General features: G+C 38.7%; 1 protein-coding gene across 1 annotated transcript in view; it reads left to right on the top strand.

Annotated features, from left to right (window-relative positions):
• Nucleotides 1–20,841, top strand: part of ARHGAP15 (Rho GTPase activating protein 15) — a gene marked incomplete at its 3' end in the record, with an annotated part of 304,078 nt that overhangs the window by 226,998 nt on the left and 56,239 nt on the right. The window contains exon 11 of the mRNA XM_082285569.1: nucleotides 17,497–17,631. Coding sequence (XP_082141695.1) covers nucleotides 17,497–17,631 — 135 coding nt within the window. The remainder of the gene's footprint in view (nucleotides 1–17,496; nucleotides 17,632–20,841) is intronic.

A 20,841-nucleotide genomic window follows, 5' to 3' on the forward strand; every position in this document is an offset into this window, starting at 1 on the left:
GACAGCAAGTCAGTTCTACTTTTTATTTCCAAGCTTTGGCCAGTGTGCATTTCGATCTCATAAAAATATAATTAGTAGGGCTTTATGCTTCAGATGTATAAACTCAATATGCTTTCAGAATTATTACACCTGTTATTCAGCCAAAGGTAAGAGGATTCTATTAGCTAAATACATATTTAGACACCTAATAAAATCCCTTATTCAGTTCTGTTTCTTAGTTTCAGTTCACAAACAGTAACCACTATTCTGAGTTAAGATTTTGACCATTTAATTTTTAAGAAAAAAGTAATTAGACCATATTATGGATTAATCCCTTGCCAATTCTCATTTTTAAATCAAAGTAATTTTAGACTTGGGAACTACATAATTTTATGCAGAAAAAGTATGTTTTGCCAACCTTATTAAAATCTTTAAAGACCATATTTTCTATAGGCTTCCAAAAATTATCCCACAAGAATGTGTGGGTGCACCCATCTGTACACATGAATGGGCAACTTGGAGCATAATTATCCACTTTTGCACATGCAAATGGAGGTGTTTAAGCACAAATTAGCTGACCCCCAGATTCTGCTAGTGCATTTCTCTGAGCTGGCTAATAATGTTTTGTTGAATTCCATAATATGGGTTGAAACCCCAGAAAGGTTTTTAGATATAGTAACATTTCTGTAAGATATCTGAAATCGCTAAAGTCTTTTAAAAAATGTTCCTGATGCAACAGTGAAATTGAGGTGTAGCTTAGTGCCAGTTACTTGGGTGTTATTTTGGTTATAACGACTGTATGATTCTTTCAATATAATAAACTCCATTGGCTCCAGCAGCAATTACTGCCTGCCACTGCTTCTCCAGAAGCAAAATACACATGTTCCTACAGGGAAAAACTACTGCACTAGGATTATAAAAAATTGACCATCAATCTAAGTCTGTATGAGCAATCACAGCTGCTTTCGGAGTTATTTTGTATTAGAAGCAATTTACCCATCTGGAAGAACAAAGATATGTGCAAATGCTGGAGTGACTGACTTCCAGCAGATGCTTAAAGAAAGTTAAAATCCCAACTAATTCTGAGGTGCATGGCCTCGATTTCTGACCTGGAAATGTTCAATATGTTGAGAAGCTCTTCCAAACACTGAGGCAGCTCACTGGTACCTTGGCTTTGTGCTCCCTACCTGCTGATGCTCTCCCCACCACTCCCGGGCAGGCTCCTTGCCCACACAGCTGCACAGGGAAAAGGGGAGCAGTCGTAAAGCTTCTGGAATGAGACATGGAAATTAGTGGCTGCCTCGCCTCAGTATAGATTGTGTGAGTATTCTGGTATGGGGTGAGAAATGGGGATGAGCCTCAGTCGGAACTTTGCTGGGTTGAAGGGGTGAGAGGTAGGACAAGGATATGAGTTTCTTGGATGTGGGGCTAAATCGTGGCTTTGTGATGCTACACGGGTTTAGGGAAACAAACATTTATCACAGAGCTTAAAAACCCAAAGGTAATGACCCCTGGAATTCACATTTACCCCCAGTATGGTACCCAAATGTAACAGCACTGCTGCAAGTCCTGATGGACAAAGACCAGTTAATGGAAAACTAACTTTATACTGTAATTCAAGATTATTTGAATTTACTTTATTTGTGAAATTTTTCCATTTGTCTTCATTCTTTTGTACATTTGAAGAGGAAGTTTAGGCATTCCTTGATCCATAGAGATTGCTTTTCTTCCTTTTCTTCCCTTTGATTCCACTTGCCTAATAATAATGGGCATTATCTTATATCCATATTTAATTTTATTATGTCACTCGTATTGCAAGAAAAGGATGTTCTTTTCAAACATTGTAATGCATTTAGTATTTCACTAGTCATCAGTTAAATCAATTTTTCCCTTTATTGGATCTGAATTATAAATCAACTAGTCATTGTATGGGATACTGTATATGAATGTACAGTATATCATTATGATGTATCCTATAATAATGTCTCTTAGACATGAAAACTGAAGATGGTGGTTTAAAGTGCTGAGAGAGAAAAAATTGGAAACATCTGTTAGTAGGAAGTAGAGAAGACTTTTCATTAAAGTTTGTCAAGTGTATTTGATAGGAAGAACACACTGGGCCGTATTCTGCCACCCCTTACATACACCCACCCCAGTACCCAGCCTGCTTTTTCTGTCTCTTGTAGAAAAGCCAAGATTATGGGAGACACTGAAAAGCCAGCTCTCTGGTACAGCAGCTCAAGGAATCTGAGACCTGAGGCAGAAGGAGGATTCACAAGTTTTAAGGGAAAAGAGATATCACAATACAATCAGTGTCTTTGTCTATGCAGGGGCAATGACAGCTGCCCTGCTCTTATATTGAGTATGTCAGCAAGATCATGGGGAAGAAGTGGTATGGGACAGTTTTGGGCAAAAGCTCTTTTATTTCCAGTTATCCACTACTTGCAAGAAGAGGAAGCCTTAAAAATATATAAAATAAAAATTGAGGAATGCAAAGTTGCATTATTTGGAGGCTTCTAGCGAGCAGATATCTCTCCCTGGGTACAGTGAACAAGCTAAGGAATGGAAAAAAACCAAAATAGAGGAAAATGGTTAAAAACTTCTGGAACTTTATCTGAATTGTACAGAAATCCATGCAAGCAGACGTGCACTATCTACTTAAGAAAACCCCACCAAGCCATTTCACACTCACACAGGTTCAACTCCTTGTGCTGGTGTCAGCAGCAGGAATTTTGGCAGTGCCAAACTGATGGGTTACAGCTCTGTCTCTGCAAACCCAACCAGGGTGCAGCTGCTGCTGGCACCACCTCACAGCCTTGTCCTGGGGCTGGAAGTGTGGCACAACAGTTACATGCTCCTCTCATCCCTACATCCTTTTTGCACACTGCCAAAGGCAGGTTTGCACGTTCCTCACTTTAGAACTCCTTAGGCACAAAGTGAAACACCCTCTGCACCCACAGCACAGACCTCTCCTCTGCCTGGTGCAACAGTTTAAAAGCCAATATCTCACCTTGCCTTTGCAATTTTTTCCCATTTCTGCCTGCTCCCAGTGGTCTCTGAGCCCCGCCGTTTCCATGATGATATACAGAACTATAAAATCAGATACAGCAGTCACAGGGCCCAGTGCGAATTACCCCCCGAGTCAATAGAAAACAGAATATTGCTTATTGATTTGGTCTAGCCTGTTGTGTGGTCGATGGAGAACAAACTAATGCAAATAAAATGAATCAATTGGAATCTGGCTGTGGACCTCGGTGAGTCACATGAAGTGGGTTTCTGATATCCTTTATCATCACGCACAGCCAGTGAAACAAGAGTGCTACTGTCTTCTGCTGGCGCGGAGAGTTACCTCAGGCTATACTGAAAAATGCTTTTTTCTTATTTTTAGACCTGAATCAGCCCATGCCAGCAAATGTATTCTTGTGAATACAGATCCGACTTTGTTGTAATGCCCATGGGAAGGCGGTAGTGTAACCTGTTTGGATGCAGCTGCAGACCACCTGTAGAGAAAGTCAAATTAGGGAGAGACCCCACTGTTCTTTGCATTAATGCTTTTTGTGTTGTGGCCTGAATCCCCCTGCCTCCCCCTTCAATGTATCTTTCTCAACTGGGGAGATGGAGAGCACATTTTAAGACCTTCTGTCCATTTAAGGCATCTTGTGATTGAAAGAAGATTTGAAAGACTGTAAAACCTCCCCAGTCACCAATGAGCAATGGTGTGCAAGGAGCCTTAATAATTTTAGGATGACTTTTCCTCCTGGTCTTGCAGGTTTGGGAGGTGTTGGCTTTGTGGAAAGGGCTTAAAGGGCACATTTTTATCTCCCTCAAGTAAACTGCATGTTAGGAAAGTCTCCTAGCTTTGGAATGGAAAAGTGGTTGTCAAGAAGTAAAGCCCTAGCTTGCCGCACTTTTTGTCCCATTGTTTCTAAATAAAAGATGGGCAAACAAAAGGAAATGGCTCAAGTCTAAATGCAGTGCCTGTGTATCCTGAGTATCCACATATAAACAGGCTCAATCTCACTGATCTAACCACACTGAAAGCCCCTTTCACTACAGATTTTTTCTGCGTTCAGGACGCAGGGATAGTTAAGCACAAAAACAACTGGTTTGAGATTGTATGTCCTTGGTATGAGAAGTAGTTTTAGTTAGTTTAGTTAGTTCTCCTTCTATCTCACTGCAACTGCCAACACTGCTGGTGTCTGTAGCTTCTCAGCAGCCTAAGCTTTTATTCATTTACCAGGTAGCATTTTGTTGCATAGCAATGCAATATTCTACCTTATGTCACATAAAAACTGCCTGCAATGAAAATTTCATGTCATTTCTACTTTTCACCCCATTTCTTCACAGATGAATCCCACTGTTTCACTAATCGTTGACGTACTAGTTAACACAGGCAGAGTTTGTAGATGGAGGTAATGTCATCAAGCGTTGCCTCATTTTAAATTCCTTCCTCTCACTGGTGATATCAATGTTCACTGCAAAGACACTGATGATACTGAATTTAATTGGTATTTATGTGTAGGGTCATGTGTACTCTCAAAGAAGTTTCTGTGTAACTTTTCCCTAATTGAAATTAGATTGAAGTGTTGCTGTGTACACTGCGACTTAATGGTGACAACGTTGAGCCAGCTTCGGAGCTCAGATGCATGGCACGCATCCCAAGAAATCTGCTATGATGCTCCCACATACATCTATGCATATTTTTATGGTACAAGAGACATAAGGTGTGGAAAAGGAGCAGTCTCTTTAAGGGGGATGTGGCAACCCTATCTGCCAGTCATCTTGCCTCTGCTGTTCTATTCCTTTTACAGCCATTCTGCCTGGCTGGTATCTATAACATCTTTACATATGTGTTTAATGGCTGCACGGAGATTAAAACCCAGGGGAAAGGGAGAGGACATGGGAGTCATGGACTGGCAGCACTGGTCCTACGTGGAAATGCTTTTTGGTCTGATTTGGGGGTGTATTTGTCACCTTCTTGTATTTTAAATAACATAATATATGAGCAACCTGGTCTGAAAACCATTCTGGGACTCGGTCTGAGGCTCACAGCTGCTGTGCAATGTGAAGGGCCAGTGCTGATATTGGCTATAACAAAATACCACCATTAAATCCTTATTTTGCACCTTACTTTGACTCCAGACCAGTGCACCCTCTCCTCCCTAATGCTCGTGGAGAGTACAGAAAAGTGAATTCTCACTGGTAGAAGTGTTTTGACTGGAAGTTTAATTTATAGCCGCTCATAGAATTGCAGTGTGTAATAAGCAATGTCCTTGAACATTTTTCATGTGCTTCTAAGTGACTCTTTAAAAAACATTGGTTTCCCTTGTAAAAATCATTAAACTTGTTAAGGAAGAAGCAGTAGTCTGGGTTAGTAGTCATCCCAGTGCTTTAATACTAGTAGATAATTAGCGACATGAATAAATTAAATATATTTCAGGTATAAAGTTGAGGAAAATCACCAAATATTAGCAAAGCTCCAAAATCAAACTACTTTGTGTCGCATGCTGTTTTAATGACTGTGGTTTATAAATGTGCATAATTCCAAAGAGATCACATGTTTCACATAATAAAAATTACTGTGACATAAAATATATATTTTCTTAAAAAGTACTTGTAATATCAAAAGGACTGTGAAGTATTAGCCATTTAATACAAATTTATCTTTTCTTGCAGATGATTATATTTTCATTTTAATTGCTCACATTTTCGGTTCTGATCTTAATGTTTTATAGTAGTGAAGACATGCCGCAAAGAAAGAAAAAAAAAAAAGATTTTATTTGTTAGTTAACAGTCTTCAGAAGTCCTAATTTGGCCAATGTGTTCTGCTGCAAAGTCTTGGAATGCTGTCTTGCAGTTTCAAAAGTGATCTTATTTGGCTTCCCAGAAACTATTATGCCTGGAGGATGCCATGAGAACAAGGGCTGCCTTGTTAACATGTAGAAAACTCTCAAAAACAAGATAGGATCCTGATATAAATCATAATTTAGATGCACAGAGCTATGTTCACAACCACAGTAATGTAATTCATTTACATCTAGTTATTACTTATCTCCACCCGAACTCCGAAGTTCAGGAATGCAGCTGCCTTGTGCCTTGTGACTCGTGGGGGTTAGGGAAGAATGACATCACCAAATTTAAGCACATTACCACGCTGACATAGTGGCACCTTGTTTTCCCTTCCGTGGATAGAGCAGGGATTGTGTGCTACCCCCCATTCTCCCAAAGAATACCTTCTTTCCCCTTTCAAGCAGCTGCTATATGAAGGGTTGCAAATGTCACTTCAACTAATGATGAATGATGCTTGACCCTTGGACCTGTTACTATGAATTTTATGCAATGCTAAATTAATATGAAAGATCTCTGCTAGAAGACTTCAGCTATTATGCATGCAGCATAAATGATATGTTAAACAATCCAAATTTTTTTCTCATAACCATGGTAAAATGCAGAGCTGTTTTAACGTTTTTTGATGTGTATTTCCACTTCAGATTAGTATCTTTTCTTTCTAAAAATATTTTTGGTAAGCAAATCAGTTTGCGAAAAACATTGTCAAAAGGGCAACTGGCCCACATGTCTTTGTTGTTCACGTTTGAATATAATTAATTATGTAAAGCAATAGTTAGTGGGAGCTTAACAATTAGTAGAGTCTGTCAAATAGTCACATGGAAATTACTAACTAATTGAACTACTGGTCTTTTATTGTTTCAGGAAGCAGGACAGAGTGTCATTCCTTTATCTCTTAAATTCATTATTATCGCACATCGCAATTTTCGAGCAATATATGCTTCCTAATAGATTAATAGATAAATAACCTTCCTGGTAATGCCACTGTGGGCAAAAGTGTTTGAAATAAAACCACCTGTTTTAATTAGTATTCAGATTCACGCTGTTAAAAAATGGTAATCCTCTTGCAGTTATATGACATTTTTAAAGCTTTGAATTTCCATCTGTATCTTATATTATGATGTTTCGGGATTGTCGTGAGTTAATTATGTTAACTTTGGAAACATTGCTTGCATTTAGAATGAAAAACTTCAGCTTGAATAGCCAGGAAAGCAGATGCTATCTTTCTTGTCAACTGCTTTGTTGTGTGATGCCTTGAAACTTTTTTATAAGATTCTGTCTCCAAAAGGAAGTATAAATCTCCATTTATTTGAAATGTTGCTCTAATCTAATCAATATTTTAATATATTTCTCATGGGAGGGACCTGAATGTGTCTCAAGGAACCAAAGACATGAAAATCTCTTATTTTATGTTGAAATCCTCTTGTTATTACAAGTCCATTCACAAGACTGATTTGTAGAACAGGAAAAATCCATGTACTATAAAGTTCTAAAATTGTTTGGAAGCATACCCTTGTCCTCCTGTAATATATGCCTGTAAGTTGAGGTGGAATGAGAGGAATTGGAAGCATTACAATTGGGATACACATCCAGATAAACCCTGGAAAAGAGAAAGGGAGGCACAAATCAATGGGCAATGTCCCAAATCTGCTCTGGGTTCTACCACAGAGCAAATGAAAATGCAAAACTTGGATGTGCACGTGAGGCAGAGGGAAAGGTGTGAGGTGAGCAAGGATCTGGTGGATGCAGGAGACGCTGCTGTCTCCTCCTTACACGTGAGGCTGTGAGGCTGTGTGGGAAATGCAAAACACCGCGACGCGAGTCACCCGAATTTCATCACGCCCCTTCCCTGCCAAGGAGGAACCACAGGCACTGCCAGGTGTGTTTACGTGTGCCCCCGGGTGTTTATGCATCTCCTGAAGCTCAGCGGGAGAAGGTATGGAAGGGCATGTGGAATTGCACGCAGCAGGGTGGATGGAGATATTATTTCAAGCCCACACTGGCTCCAAAATTCCAACCTTTCAGTCAAAAAGACCTGGGCAAAGTCTCAAACGTTGCTGTCTACGCAGCTCTGTATCCCACCAGTCATGTGATCCCATGGATTTCATGAACACAGGTTTGATCAGACACTTTGGGCTTCCACATCTGCAAAAGCATCATATTTCTCGAATGAAAGTTATTTTTGCTGTCACAAAAATGTCAATGTTTGTAAGCCAGCACTCTGCAAGAGAAACTGAAATGTGCAGGACAACCCACGCCTGGATCAGGACATGATACGCTGGTGTGGCGTCAGAGTGGATGGAACCCTGAAGCTGATGAATTTGTATGAGACAAGTGCACTTAGCGAGAATCTTCCATATTCAGGGTAACATGTGATTCCAAAACGCATAAAAATATTTGAAAATTCATGTTATTATTAGCACTATTATTATCAAAGGACATTTCTTTAACATTTGAAAGTCCTTCAGTGCACTTGAAGATATATTTGTTTTAGCAACTTATATAATCCCCTCCTGTTTAAAGTTTTGTTTTAAACACATACAATTATCATCTCATACGCCCTGATTCAGTAAGCACTTAGAAGCATTCCTATCTTTAACAGCATAGCTAGTCCCAGCTAATATCCAGGGAACGGAATTAGAGCTTCAGATATTAGCAAAAAGTAATGCAAATGTGAATTAAGCAACATGGTTTTGAAGTAAGTTGACTGAGGACTTTTTATTCCTTAAAACGAATGTGAAAGTTTGACAAAATATAGAAAAAATCAAAGCGAGCATTACTGATATTAATAATTATTTTAAAAGTACATAAAGTCGAATAATTTAGTCTGGCAACTAAAAGGAAATAACCTTCCAGTAAGGGTAGTGAAGAAAAATGCTAACAGCTTTGAGGCAGAGCCATCAGCAAAAATACAGTGTATAAACATATTTGGATATTTCCACATATATACATATGTGTATATATATATATATGTACAAGCTTAAAGATGTATAGAATAAGAATGGTATTATTCTTGGGGTTCAGCACGTAAGTCACATTAATTAACATAATTTAAGTTCCCTGCATTGCAACGCATGGCTTTTTCCAAGCTAATAGAATTTATAATTTAAATTTATATCAGATTTTACCAAATTTATATTCGTACCTTTGCCTTTCCCAATGTAACTTTCCGTACAGACAAACCTACATCTAACAGGGTGCTTTGCTATGGAAAACTCTCACTACCTCACGTCTGTCCATGAGGTGAAGTGATATTCTCTGTCCACTACATAACTGGTAACAAATTGTTGTGTTAGGTAACAACTTCAGCCAAATTTTCATGAACTGGACCAGGTGAAGCCTGAATTATTCTTATGACTCAAAAGCAGTCCTGGGTCCTCTGTGTGGGGTTTTTCAAGGCAATTCACTTTATTGCTCATAGAAAAATTAAGTAATTCTTAAAGGCAAGGTGCAAGTACTAAAGTGCTAGTTTGAAAGTATTTAACAAAAGTGTCCTTTCTTTGTGAATAACTTGAATAAAGTGTTTAAATGACCTCTTCCTAACCAGAAGAGAATATAGAGAAGAAATTAAGCCTTATTGGTAAATTAAAGCCCAAATCCCATGGTTGATGAGAGATATGGTTCGTTTGAAATAGTTACAGTTTCAGACTTTCTCTTCTACAATCAGCGGGTGGAGACCAACATAATCCAATTAATTGTAATTCCCTTTTGTGGCACTGGTACAGTGGTGAATGATATAGTAAGTCCATTGAAGTCTTATCTTTGGTCAGATAATCCAAATGGATTCATATTATGAAACAGTCCTTTATAAAAGTTCTGATGAACAGAAGTGTTTTGACTTTAGTGAACCAAAAGATAAATTCTATACAAAATAAAATGTTTTGTCCTTGACATCTAAAGGGCTTGTGTGCACCTGACTTCATGTAAGAATACCTCTTTCAGATGCTCTACTTCAAAGAGCCTGTTCATTAAAACATAAAAATCTAAACTTTGTTCTCTGGGCATCCTGAAAAAAACAAGGTGTGAGAACAGAGATTTACATGTACGGGTAACCAGTTTCCTTGGAAATGGCCCCATCAAAATAAATGGGGTTACAGATGTGAGGAATATATGAATAGCACTTTGATAATTTTTCAGATTTCTATTTTTCTCATGAAACAACAAACTAATATTTCATTGATAATCCTTGTAGCTGTAAACAAATCATATATGTTTGTTCCTTTCTAGTATTGTAGGAGGACTAGGGGAATTGCTTAATTTTAGCTTGAGCTTTGATCTATTTACATTTGGAAGTCATTTACATAAAGGAAGTTATAATGATCTTTATTGTTTTGTTAATTATTTCCTTTGATTATTGAAACTCACTCACTGAGGCACAAGCTCATTGTTACTGGGGTCAGTCTCAATAATATATTTGGCTGCGTGCAACAAGTCAGGATTGGGTGGTATTCTTGTGTTTTGAATTGTTTTCATGCAGACCCTTTCAGTTTAACAATCACTGGAGACAGGACTGATTTAATGCATCACTCGTCTGATCCAGTGCTTCATATTTTGTATTTCTCCTTTCCTTTAAAGTTGTCCATAGCAAGCCCACACAACAGCAGAGTGTTTTCGCTTGTAGCATGTTGAAATCTCATATTTACTAAAGGATACTGAGATGCCATTTGTGGAAGACAACACACTAGACAATATATTGAGGTCAGATCTTTACAGAGTGTCTGAAAAATACTCTTTTCCCAGTTTTTTTTTTCCTCCCTTAAAGTATCTGGTTGAAATTTAATACAAAGAATTTTTTACCCTTTGGGGTACATTACATATGAAATAATTTATGACCCATGAATCACAAGAAGGCAGTGAATTAGGTTTCAGATAAGTCTGCCAAATATTACAAAACATTGTGTACAGATTTTTGGACTATGAAAAGGCTTTTGACAAGAATGGAAATAGAAGCAGCGTTAGAAACAGCAAAGAAGGGGAAGAACAGAACAGCTATATGACAGAATCCTAAAGCACTCTGAGTTAGTAGCACAATTAAAAAGATATGAATATGAACATATTTTTGAAGTATGAAAATGGGACAGAGAGTCATTGTCCAATTCCTCTCTGTATTAGATCTCGAGAGCCTTCAATTTATTTAAAATGTAGATTTGCGGACACTGATACACATAATTCTGATAAAAGATCTGACTGTAAATGGGGAAGGAAAAAAAGATAAAACCTCTAAAATTAGATTGCAGAGAAGCTTACTGGAGAGCAATTACACAATAAAAAAATGTTAATAACAGATTTGAAGTTGGAAGGCAGATATTTACCTTGATTAATGTATGTATACACAACACACAACAAAGAAGAAGATCAATCAAGTCAAAAGCAGAATTCAGAATGGACTTTTCCCTTTGAACAGCAAAATGTATCCTGAAGAATAAGTTACTGATCTAGGCAAGCATTTGGTATTTTTGTTCTGTGGTCATTAGCCCAGTTCAAAATAAAGAGGGAAGAATAAACAGAAAGAAGAAAATAAATTGTGCTTTAACTATGAGGAAGAAGCTGAAGTTACTGTGAAAAAAGTAAGTAGAGAGAATTAGATAGAGGGCAGAATCTTAGCACTGTAAGACAAATGTAATTTCCCCTCAGCACAGACATTTGATTTCTGTGAGTTGCAGAAAGTTTGCCAAGCCCCTTCCTGGTGTTCGGGCAGCCCTGGTGCTCTGTGGGACGGTAAGAGCTGGGTGGGAATTCCTCTGTGCTCTTTCCTTGTCCCTTTTTTAAAACCCTTGGTGGTACCTGACTATTTCTCTGGCCCCAAAAGAAAGAGTGATCAGGCCCTGCAGGTCTCGATGCTCGGGCTGTGTCTGCCTGCTCCTACTCTTTGTTTACAAGTCACCTCCGAGAGAGTCTGGCAGAAGTATGTTGATCTGTAAACAAGTGGTCTATTTATTCTTAGGGAGCTTTCAGCTGCATTTTGAGGGGAAATATTCTCTCTTTAAAATCATTCTGTTTCCCATACGGAATACTTGATTCAGCTAAATTTAATGAATTTTAAAAGTACTTGTAATTATAATCCCATCACAGTAATTATTGCTTCAGATCACGATGATAGAATATGCTAAGTCAAAACTAATATCTGTCATTGAAGCCTGTAGCAGGTATTGGCAGTGAATAATGTACGAGTATCTTGGTGATGATACCTGTTTCTGGCTGCCAAAAGTATTGTCCTTTTAGTACCACTGCACATTTTTATACTTTCAGTTCCAAACAGCAACTGATAGCATAGAAATTTCCCCAGGGCTGTGGTGTCACTGGCTGACCACTTTTCCAAACCTTTGAACTCCTCTGCATGCCTTCGTGATGTACCACCCCTGAACTCCTCAGCTGTGCTAGATCTTTTTCACAGAAACAATGAGATAGTTCATCCCTCTCTTACTCTTTGGACTTTGTGGAATTATATGAGGATGAATGTGACCCAGTGTGCCCAAGTACAGAAATCTTCTCTTTTTCTGGCACAGGCTGGGGTTTAAGTTAGCGTGCCCCCAGGTCAGAGAACTGTCATTCCGGGGGACCAGAATAAGCAGCGTTCTGGGTGCACACAGAGATGTTCTGCATTTTAGCTTAAGTGGCTCAGTAATTTGTGCTTGGACTTCATGGAAATGGGCACTCCAATAATAAACACATGTTCAGGCACTGTAACATCACAGCTTAAATTTTCTGTTAAAAGGGCATGCCAGGTTCCTCCAGCAGAGGAGGAGAAAAGCACACAAGCTTTCTTTTGCTGACTATATCCTTGATAAGTCATCAGTGCTAGCATTGGATGGATTCAGACGAGGCTGTTTAGAAATCCATTGCAGACAAAATGTAATGATTTGCTTAGCTGACATTTTCCTTGATTTGTTTAAACACTCTTGGAGGTTTCTCAGAGGAACCATGCATTGAGTTCAGGCAGGCCAATGGAGCTCCCAAACCTAGCAAGGGAGAGAGGAAGAACTCATAAAACTCCACCTGAATGAGGAAATTATTGTTTCACAATAGTTGAGGCCTTTGTTGTGCTATTTCATAGAAGTTCCAGGGGGTTTACGCACGTTGGAGGGTGTATGTGAACAATGCAATGCCAGGGCGGGATTTACCTCAGCAGAGGAAGCTCAGCATCATGTGCTGTATCACCAAGGGATTGAACTCCTTGTCACAGACTGAGAAAGAACCTTCACCACCTCACAGCATCCCATTGCTGTCATGTCTCTGGACATCTCTGTGCTCGATTGCTGCTCTAAATTGAGTTTTTGAAAGAAGCTGTTTGCCCAAACAATACCACTGTGTCTCTGCACTGGTGATCAGAGAAGCTCTGGCTTGTAAAATGTAGGTACAGCAATGGAACACACACACACCTTTCAGTGTACAGTTTGATATCTGTGCTGTCAGTCATGAGAACAGCCCTCACAAAGGGATTTTGTCATGAAGAACTGTGCTGGTGCAAGTGGAGATCTTCTGCTTGAGTCTGCTCTTTCCCTTTTTTTTCCAGTTGAAGAGTATGAATGATCAGAAAAATATTTTTGATGAATATAACTATTAAAAAGAAAGGAAAAAGAAGTGTCTTCAAATTTCATACAAAGGTTCTTCAAGTTGGAGAAAAAAGCATAATGACATTGGTCAGTTCGTCTTTTCCTAGTGTTTGCATGAGGAATTTTCTTTTCCTCTTTCAACCACAGGACTTTGTTTGGGATCTCTCCGTAGTAAAATGCCTATTGGGATGAGTGAGTGCAAAAATTTCCCAGGGTTTAAGCCAATTGGAAATGCTTTGTGAGCACCCAGCTCTTCTGCAATGATTTTGTTGTGAGGGCGACTGTAAGGATTAGCTAGCAGTGCCACAGAGGACTTTCTCCAGGGGAGATCTCCCTCAGCATACACTGGGGTAAAAACTCCAGTGCTCTGAGGTTTCCCACACTGGAGCTGGGGGTTGACATACCCGAAAGCCAAATTTTCATCCCAGTGCTGCTGTGTGCAGTCCCCAGCAGGGAAATGATGGAAAAGGCAGCAATGCCAGCAAACGGATCACAGTATGAGACCCAAAAAAGAGCCTGTCTCACCAAAGGCTTTAGAAAGTTTTTTGAGGGCACAACCTCCACAGCAGACCTGGGTTTGCAGGACTTGCTTCCCAAGTGATTTGGGGTCATCCATGAGCTGCAAGAATGTGGAATGCTCCAAGTGGGGCAGGACTTCTGAAGGTGGTGCTCTGGCATGTGATGGCAGCATGGGCGAGAGACAGCTTAGAGCTGGGAGAATACAACCTATGAACTATCTGAAAAGACAAGTGAAGGAGCAGGACTCTCAAATGATTGCATTTTGCTCCTAGAGATTAGTCTACATACCAGGCAGGGCATGTGGTTAGAGGAACCACATCCATTTTCTTTCAAAACTCAGCCCTCTCTACAGCTTTGGTTGATTTTCTTTTTTTTTTTTTTTTTTTTTTTTTTTTTTTTTTTTTTTTTTTTCCTGTCTTTAGCTGATCTTTCCATAGATTACCTTCTTCCTTTTTGAACCTCAGAATGGCACCCTTAAACCAATGCTGAACTCCTGTTTGGTTCTACTGCAGACATTACAAGTGCCATTAAAAATGTGAATTGTTGAATAGGCTAGATAATAACACAGCAAAACACACGTTCCCTTCACAAATGTATTATATATCGATTTTTTTAAAACTAATAACCTTGACAAGTGCCCACACTCTTTTTTTTCCCTTAATGTGGTCTTTATATTTTCAGCCTGAGTATTAGCATAAATTTTATGGGATTTTCTGGGCATATTTGTGTCTGTATCTAAGATATATGATATCAACTGGCAGTGATGGTTGAACTAATCAAATACTACTGACAAGTTAAAGCAAATTTTTAGGACTGTGAGATTTTGAGCATCTTCCCAGATACAGTATCTCCTGACTGAAAGCAGTCCTTGACTGTCAAGTTTAAATACCAGATTAGGGACTTAATCTTTATGTAAGCAAAACACCCCAATAAGAAATATGTCTGAGTAAAGCCAAAAAGCCAGGTCCTCGCCTTAAACCCAGCCTGAAATGTGTGTGTGTGTTTCTTTATGGCCCTATCACCATGGCATGTGAGAGATTCCAACCAGTGGGAACCAAATGAGAGTCTTACACTCAATGGACTTCTATTTGCTTTTCCTTTTTTTTTTGCTTTTTTTTTTTTTTTTTTTTTGACTTGGCATTTGTTCCTTCTAGCAAACATTTTTAAAAACTCTCTTATTGCTAGAGGGAAAATTGACACCCTTTGCTTTCACGATGATACATTCCTAACACGTTTCCTTGAAGAGCTGGAAATGGTGCAAAAATCTGGTAAGATAAGTCTCTATAAAGCCTTAGAAGTCAAGCATTCCACTTTAGACATTTAAGACAAATGCATGGCAAAAACAAGTTGTGTTTCTTTTTTTTTTTTTTTTTAAGGTTTCTACTTAAAGTTCTGTGCCAAAGCTACAGTACTTATACATTTTCTAAATGTGTTTTAAGCAATAAGTTGTACAACATTTTTAGAACATGTGTTAAGCTATTTCTCTAAGAATGAAGCTCTTAACAAAACATAAGCACTCTGCATGAGATCTTAGCAGCAAAGTGCTTAAAAGATAAAGTAAGAATTGGTACCATGGGAAGAACACCAGCTGTAGAGCACACAGGTCCATTATGAGAAGTATGGTAGTGGGTAGGGAGAAAATGATTTAATCAGGAGTAAAACCAATTTTATTATAAGGGCACGCAGGGGGTGTGGCACCATAGTGAGAGGGACATTTCAAAATATCTGACAGATTTCAACAATGTGAAAACCCACCCTGTTCTTTAAAGTGACAGTAAACCCCATCAGGTCCCTCTTTTTGATGCTATTGTTAACAGTTGACTGTTTAAAGCTGGCCTGCTAAGATGCTGTCGATCTAGTTCAATAGTGTGTGGCAAAATAAAAGGCTAATTGTTGAAATACGATCAATCAAATATGATCTCAGAGTCTAAAGAAGATCCCCTCTGGTAACTCATTTGAGATCAAATCATTACTTTTATGATTGAGGTAATTGAATGGGAAAAAAAGAAAGAAAGGGGGGAAAAAAAAAAAGAGGCTTGAAACCAAAGAAGCAAGCAAGACATCTAAATGAAATGCACAAGTCTGCCTTTGTTCCAGCTTTGTCTCACGTTACTCCAAGTTAAGGAACTGGGTCCGTTCTTCATTTGTATACATCTCCCAAATCCAGAAATTTTGAAAGCATTTAATAACATTTATTAAATAAAAATTGAAAGACAACTCCATTTTGAATAAGATTTTCTGCCTTTTAAGTAGAGAAAACCATTACAGCACCAGGATCCAGAGTTGTGGGTGTCCATGTGTCTTCAATGATTTTACCATTTTGTTTAGCAACAGTTCAGTAAAGAGGCTGCTCTTGAAGCCAGCTGAATTGCTACACATGAAATTTCAGTGACATTTAGTAAAACATTTCAGGACTATGTTGCTTCAAATTAAATTTGTTCAGCAGTTTTCATGGTTGGCCCCCGATTTACATCCAGACTGAAATTTTCTAAAAGAGAAAATCATAGCACATAGGGGGGAAAAAAAGCAAACTCCATTTTTGGAGTAACAGAACTTGGAGAAAGTGTGTGTCATTTTGTATCATTTTAATTTGGACTAATAAGGATTTGCTCTTTCCTCGAGTTTTATATGGATTATGATCTCACTGTTTATTATGTTCTAACAGTATCACTCTCCTAGAATTAAAAAGAAAAAAAAAAACCACAAAAAAAGCCTCAAAGAAAAATAGAATAATCATCCAATCTTGTTTTATTTTTATTAGAAACTCTATTTTAGCATTTAGTTTCTTTTATATTTAAATTCCTTAGCTCAGTCAAGCTTCAAAAGAAAACATTTTTTTTTGTTTGCAAAACAGTTTTGGAGGCACTTGTGGTTTGTCTTTAGTGTGTTATCATTTTTGACAGCTTTGCATAGCCTAGGTAGGCCAACAGGGGTCTGTCTAATATTGTTGCTGGGCAAATCTTCCTCCCAGAGATGAAAACCAAACAAAATATTTTTGAAGCAGTAAGAAGGAATTAATATCCTTTCTCTCACAGTCCTCTATTCCTTGCTGACATTACATTCAGGCAAAAAAAAGGAGAAAAGCATTCCCCCATTATTCCCTTGTACATAGCAAGGCTAACACATGTAAAGCAATAACTCATTTTCTATTGCCATGTTTAGCATATGTCTCCTGTTGGCTCTGCAAGGCCTTTAGGCCGGTCCCTTGAGCCGTCCATCGTTGGCAACTCTTAGCCCCTCGGCCTCAAAACCAAATAGCTTTGAATCATGTTGAGCTGTGATGCTAATTTTCATACTGATGCATTATGGGAATAAATGTATCTGACATACTGTGTCAATGGTACTGTCTCTTTGTGTCTCTTGTTTTTTTGTTAGCTGCATTCCTACAGATGGTATTCCATTGAAAATGTTCTCTTCCTACAAAAAAAAAAAAAAAAAAAAAGGAAAAAAAAAAAAAAACATGCACAGCACCAAACCTCTAGGTGCAGAAGGCTGTTAACGGTTGCTGATGATAGTAGGCAAACATTAACATAATAATTAGTGTCTTGTAATTGTTTCATTAAAACCAGTTGTTCCATTTCTCCTCGTGTTTTCCCAGAAGAGAAGCTGAATTTGGACGACAGCCAGTGGGAGGACATCCACGTTGTCACCGGAGCACTCAAGATGTTTTTCAGAGAGCTGCCTGAGCCGCTGTTCCCATACTGCTTCTTTGAACAGTTTGTGGAGGCGATAAGTAAGTACATCACATACAGTAGCAGCTAGTGAAATAGCCTGTTATATAAAAATAATAATAAACTTAAAAATAGAAGAGCAGGGGCATCTCAAATTTGACTTACCTTCCATTATCCATGATCCTGTCTTTTTATTGTTTTTGACTGCCTTTTATCTCCCACAGCATTTAGGAATTTAACTGGAGAGAAGGAAAGAAAAAAAATATCAAATTATTGATCTATAAATTTTGTCTCTGCAATTTGACTGCAGTGCCTAAAATGGTTTAGGAAAGGAATTAAAATGTGTATGTGTTCAAAATATGCTAGGCTGATAATCCATGTATCCCCAAACACAAGAGAGAGGCTAATAATTGTGAATCACGTTAGAAGGGGCTGTCTTTATGTTAATCAGAATGAAATGCGTGTGTTTTGTTCCACAAGGTTGCAGACTCTTGCCTTACAGTGATCACAAAAAGAATGCAAAAACATTCATGTTCTCATTTTCATATCTACCTTTGCTTGATTATTATTTTTTTGTTTAAAGTTGGCAGGCAGCAAAAGTATTTTCAAAGTCCCAGGCATTTATTCCGTTCCCCGTCTCTGTGGTTTATGTGCTGCAAACCCTCCATTGTAGTTAATATATGCAGGTGCATTTTGTAAAACTGTATCGGCTTGGAAAAACTTGACAAAAAAACCCAGTGATTTGGGGGTTTGCTCCCATTGGAAAGGGAGGGGAGGGAGAGGGATAGCTTAAAGGGAAAAAGCCGAGTAGGAGATTAATTAAAGATCCAATAGAGAAAATCTCTAGGAAAAAAACAAACCCAACAAAGTACTCAGAGGTCTGATTTCTGAGCGATGGGCACACATATTTGCCATTGCTGTTAATGAGAGCTGGGTGTGCACATGCGCAGCTGCCAGGGAATACGAAACCCTTAATGTACAGCTCACTTTGATTTTATATTCATAAGAGTCTTTAGTTCAACTAAAGCTTTTCAAGACCCAGCATCAGATATAATGAGGTTAAATACATCTCACAAGATCCTTCCCTGCTCAGTTATTTGGAAGTGCAGTGCTGTTAAACGCACGACGTAAAGAAATGCATTACCTGAAATTTACTCCTGGCAGCTCACTTTCTTCTCCTTCCAAAGGAAATCAGGTGGGGAACATCATCTCTCAATTTAAGTTCCTGTTGCACAGCGTATGCAGTGCTAAGAGGAAGAAACAATAAAGAATTTCTTATTATTCAGCTTCTGGTATGCCTCAAGATAAGATGCTCATTGAAGCACCAGCACCTGAACATGCCCTTCAGGTGGTTTTCCATCCATCTGCTCTGCCCTCTTGGAAAGGAGTAGATGAGGGATTCTCAGCCAGCTCATGGGGCGTAGCCTGGCAGGTCATCCACACCTCCTATAAAGCTAATTCTGCAGTCCAATATTTAATATTGAAGAAGAACTTTACGTCAAGGGTGGCAGAGCACTGGAACAGCTGCTCACGGAGTTCATAGAGTTTCCCTGTCTGGAGACTCCTCTGTCACCTGCTCCAGGTGACCCTGCTTTGGCAGTGGGGATGGACTGGAGGATCTCCAGTAGTCCCTTCCAACCCCAACTATCCTGTGATTCTGTGATCCATCCTCTGCCATCATAGTCCACCATCATACTGCTCTACCATATTTATCCTGCCCCTTATCCCTACTTTTATTGCGCGTTGGGGCATGTTTTGGCTGTGCAAACACTACTGTATTCTGAAGAAAGTTATCAGGACACCATGATCTCACTTCTGTTGTCTTCTGCCCTCATCCTCTCTGCTAGTGTCCAAGTCAGGGTGATTTGATGTCTTCTGGTGGCCCAGTGGGGATGTTTTGGATAGTGGAAGTACCAGGTAACCGGCTGCAGACTTGAGAATTATGTTTGAAAGCACATCAGGAAGAGACTGTCTACTAAAGCATTAATATTCATGAGTGAGAAATTAATGTCCCTTTCTGCTATTTGAACTATTATTAATTCTTATTATTATGATTTTGAGAGCCATTATACACATTGATAGGCTAATGAACAGTCATTTATAAAGAGATTTTAAGACAGTTTATTCCTAGGAAGGAAATGCTAGCACTCTAAGATGTGCCTTGCACTAATTCAAACCCCTAATTCTTGTTGCTTGCTTTACTGCACATCAGGGTGATTTCTACCTAATGCAACTGTCTAAAGTAAGCTACGATTTCCAATCAATCTTCTCTTTATTTGGCCTTTACTGCCATAGGATCTACAAATCCGTATTCTTACCAACTCTACTTAAAAAACGTCTATAAACAACAATTAGGTGTTTTCAGTGGTTTTGGAGCTCTTCTGTATGTTAATAGTCCTGAAGCAAAGTAAAAAAATCTCTTTTCTCCAGTATCATTTCCATTGCAGATGATTCTTTGGCTACTTGTGCTAATTAATTTGCCTGGTCAGTACTGAGCCGCTAGAAAATTTCCTCTCTTCTCCAGTTCATTGTAAAGAAGAGACTGTAGTATCTGTTCCTCAAAAATTAGAATTATTAGCATGCAGGGATGGGTGCGCATTACAGTTAGAATAATGCCAGAAAGAAAGCAACTTGATTCCCGGATTGCCATGGTGATCCCTGCTCCGCCACTCAAGACCCCCTTAGTCAGAGTCTTGCATGGGTTAAGTAAGATGAAGGGGTCTAAAAACCTACCTGTAGTAGGCAGTAACAAGTTCCCAATAACATTTATGGGGACGTAGACATTTAGCAGGAGTTTTCAGGAGGAATTAGAACCCAAGAGGTGCAATGGACTCCTTATGCTGATACTATTGTAAAGACTATGTGGGAAAAAATCCATAGCAAGCTTAGTATCAATTTTCCTGGGTGCTACTGCCCTTTTAATTATGTGCACGGGAACAAAACTTTACAGTACTGTGTATTAGGCAAAGCACTTGCTCTCCACCTTCAACTTCCCCTGCAAATAACTTTAGATACGGCCATACTGTTAGAACAATTTAGATATGACCAGAATATTAGAAGATAATTCAGTATAGTACAGAATCTCGGAATTCTGCTTGCCAAGCTGAAGCTGGATAATAACTGTCCATACAGCTTATATCAGAGAACTTATAAATGATAAATGGAAGGCCACAAAACCTCTGGCCCAATACTAATTTTGTTCCTTAAGATTTGGAAAGTAGGGTGGTTTTGTTTTTTTTTTCCTAACGACTTTTTCTGGTATTACTGGCAAG

Source organism: Coloeus monedula, assembly GCF_965178545.1.
Source record: "Coloeus monedula genome assembly, chromosome: 7".
NCBI lineage: Eukaryota > Metazoa > Chordata > Aves > Passeriformes > Corvidae > Coloeus > Coloeus monedula.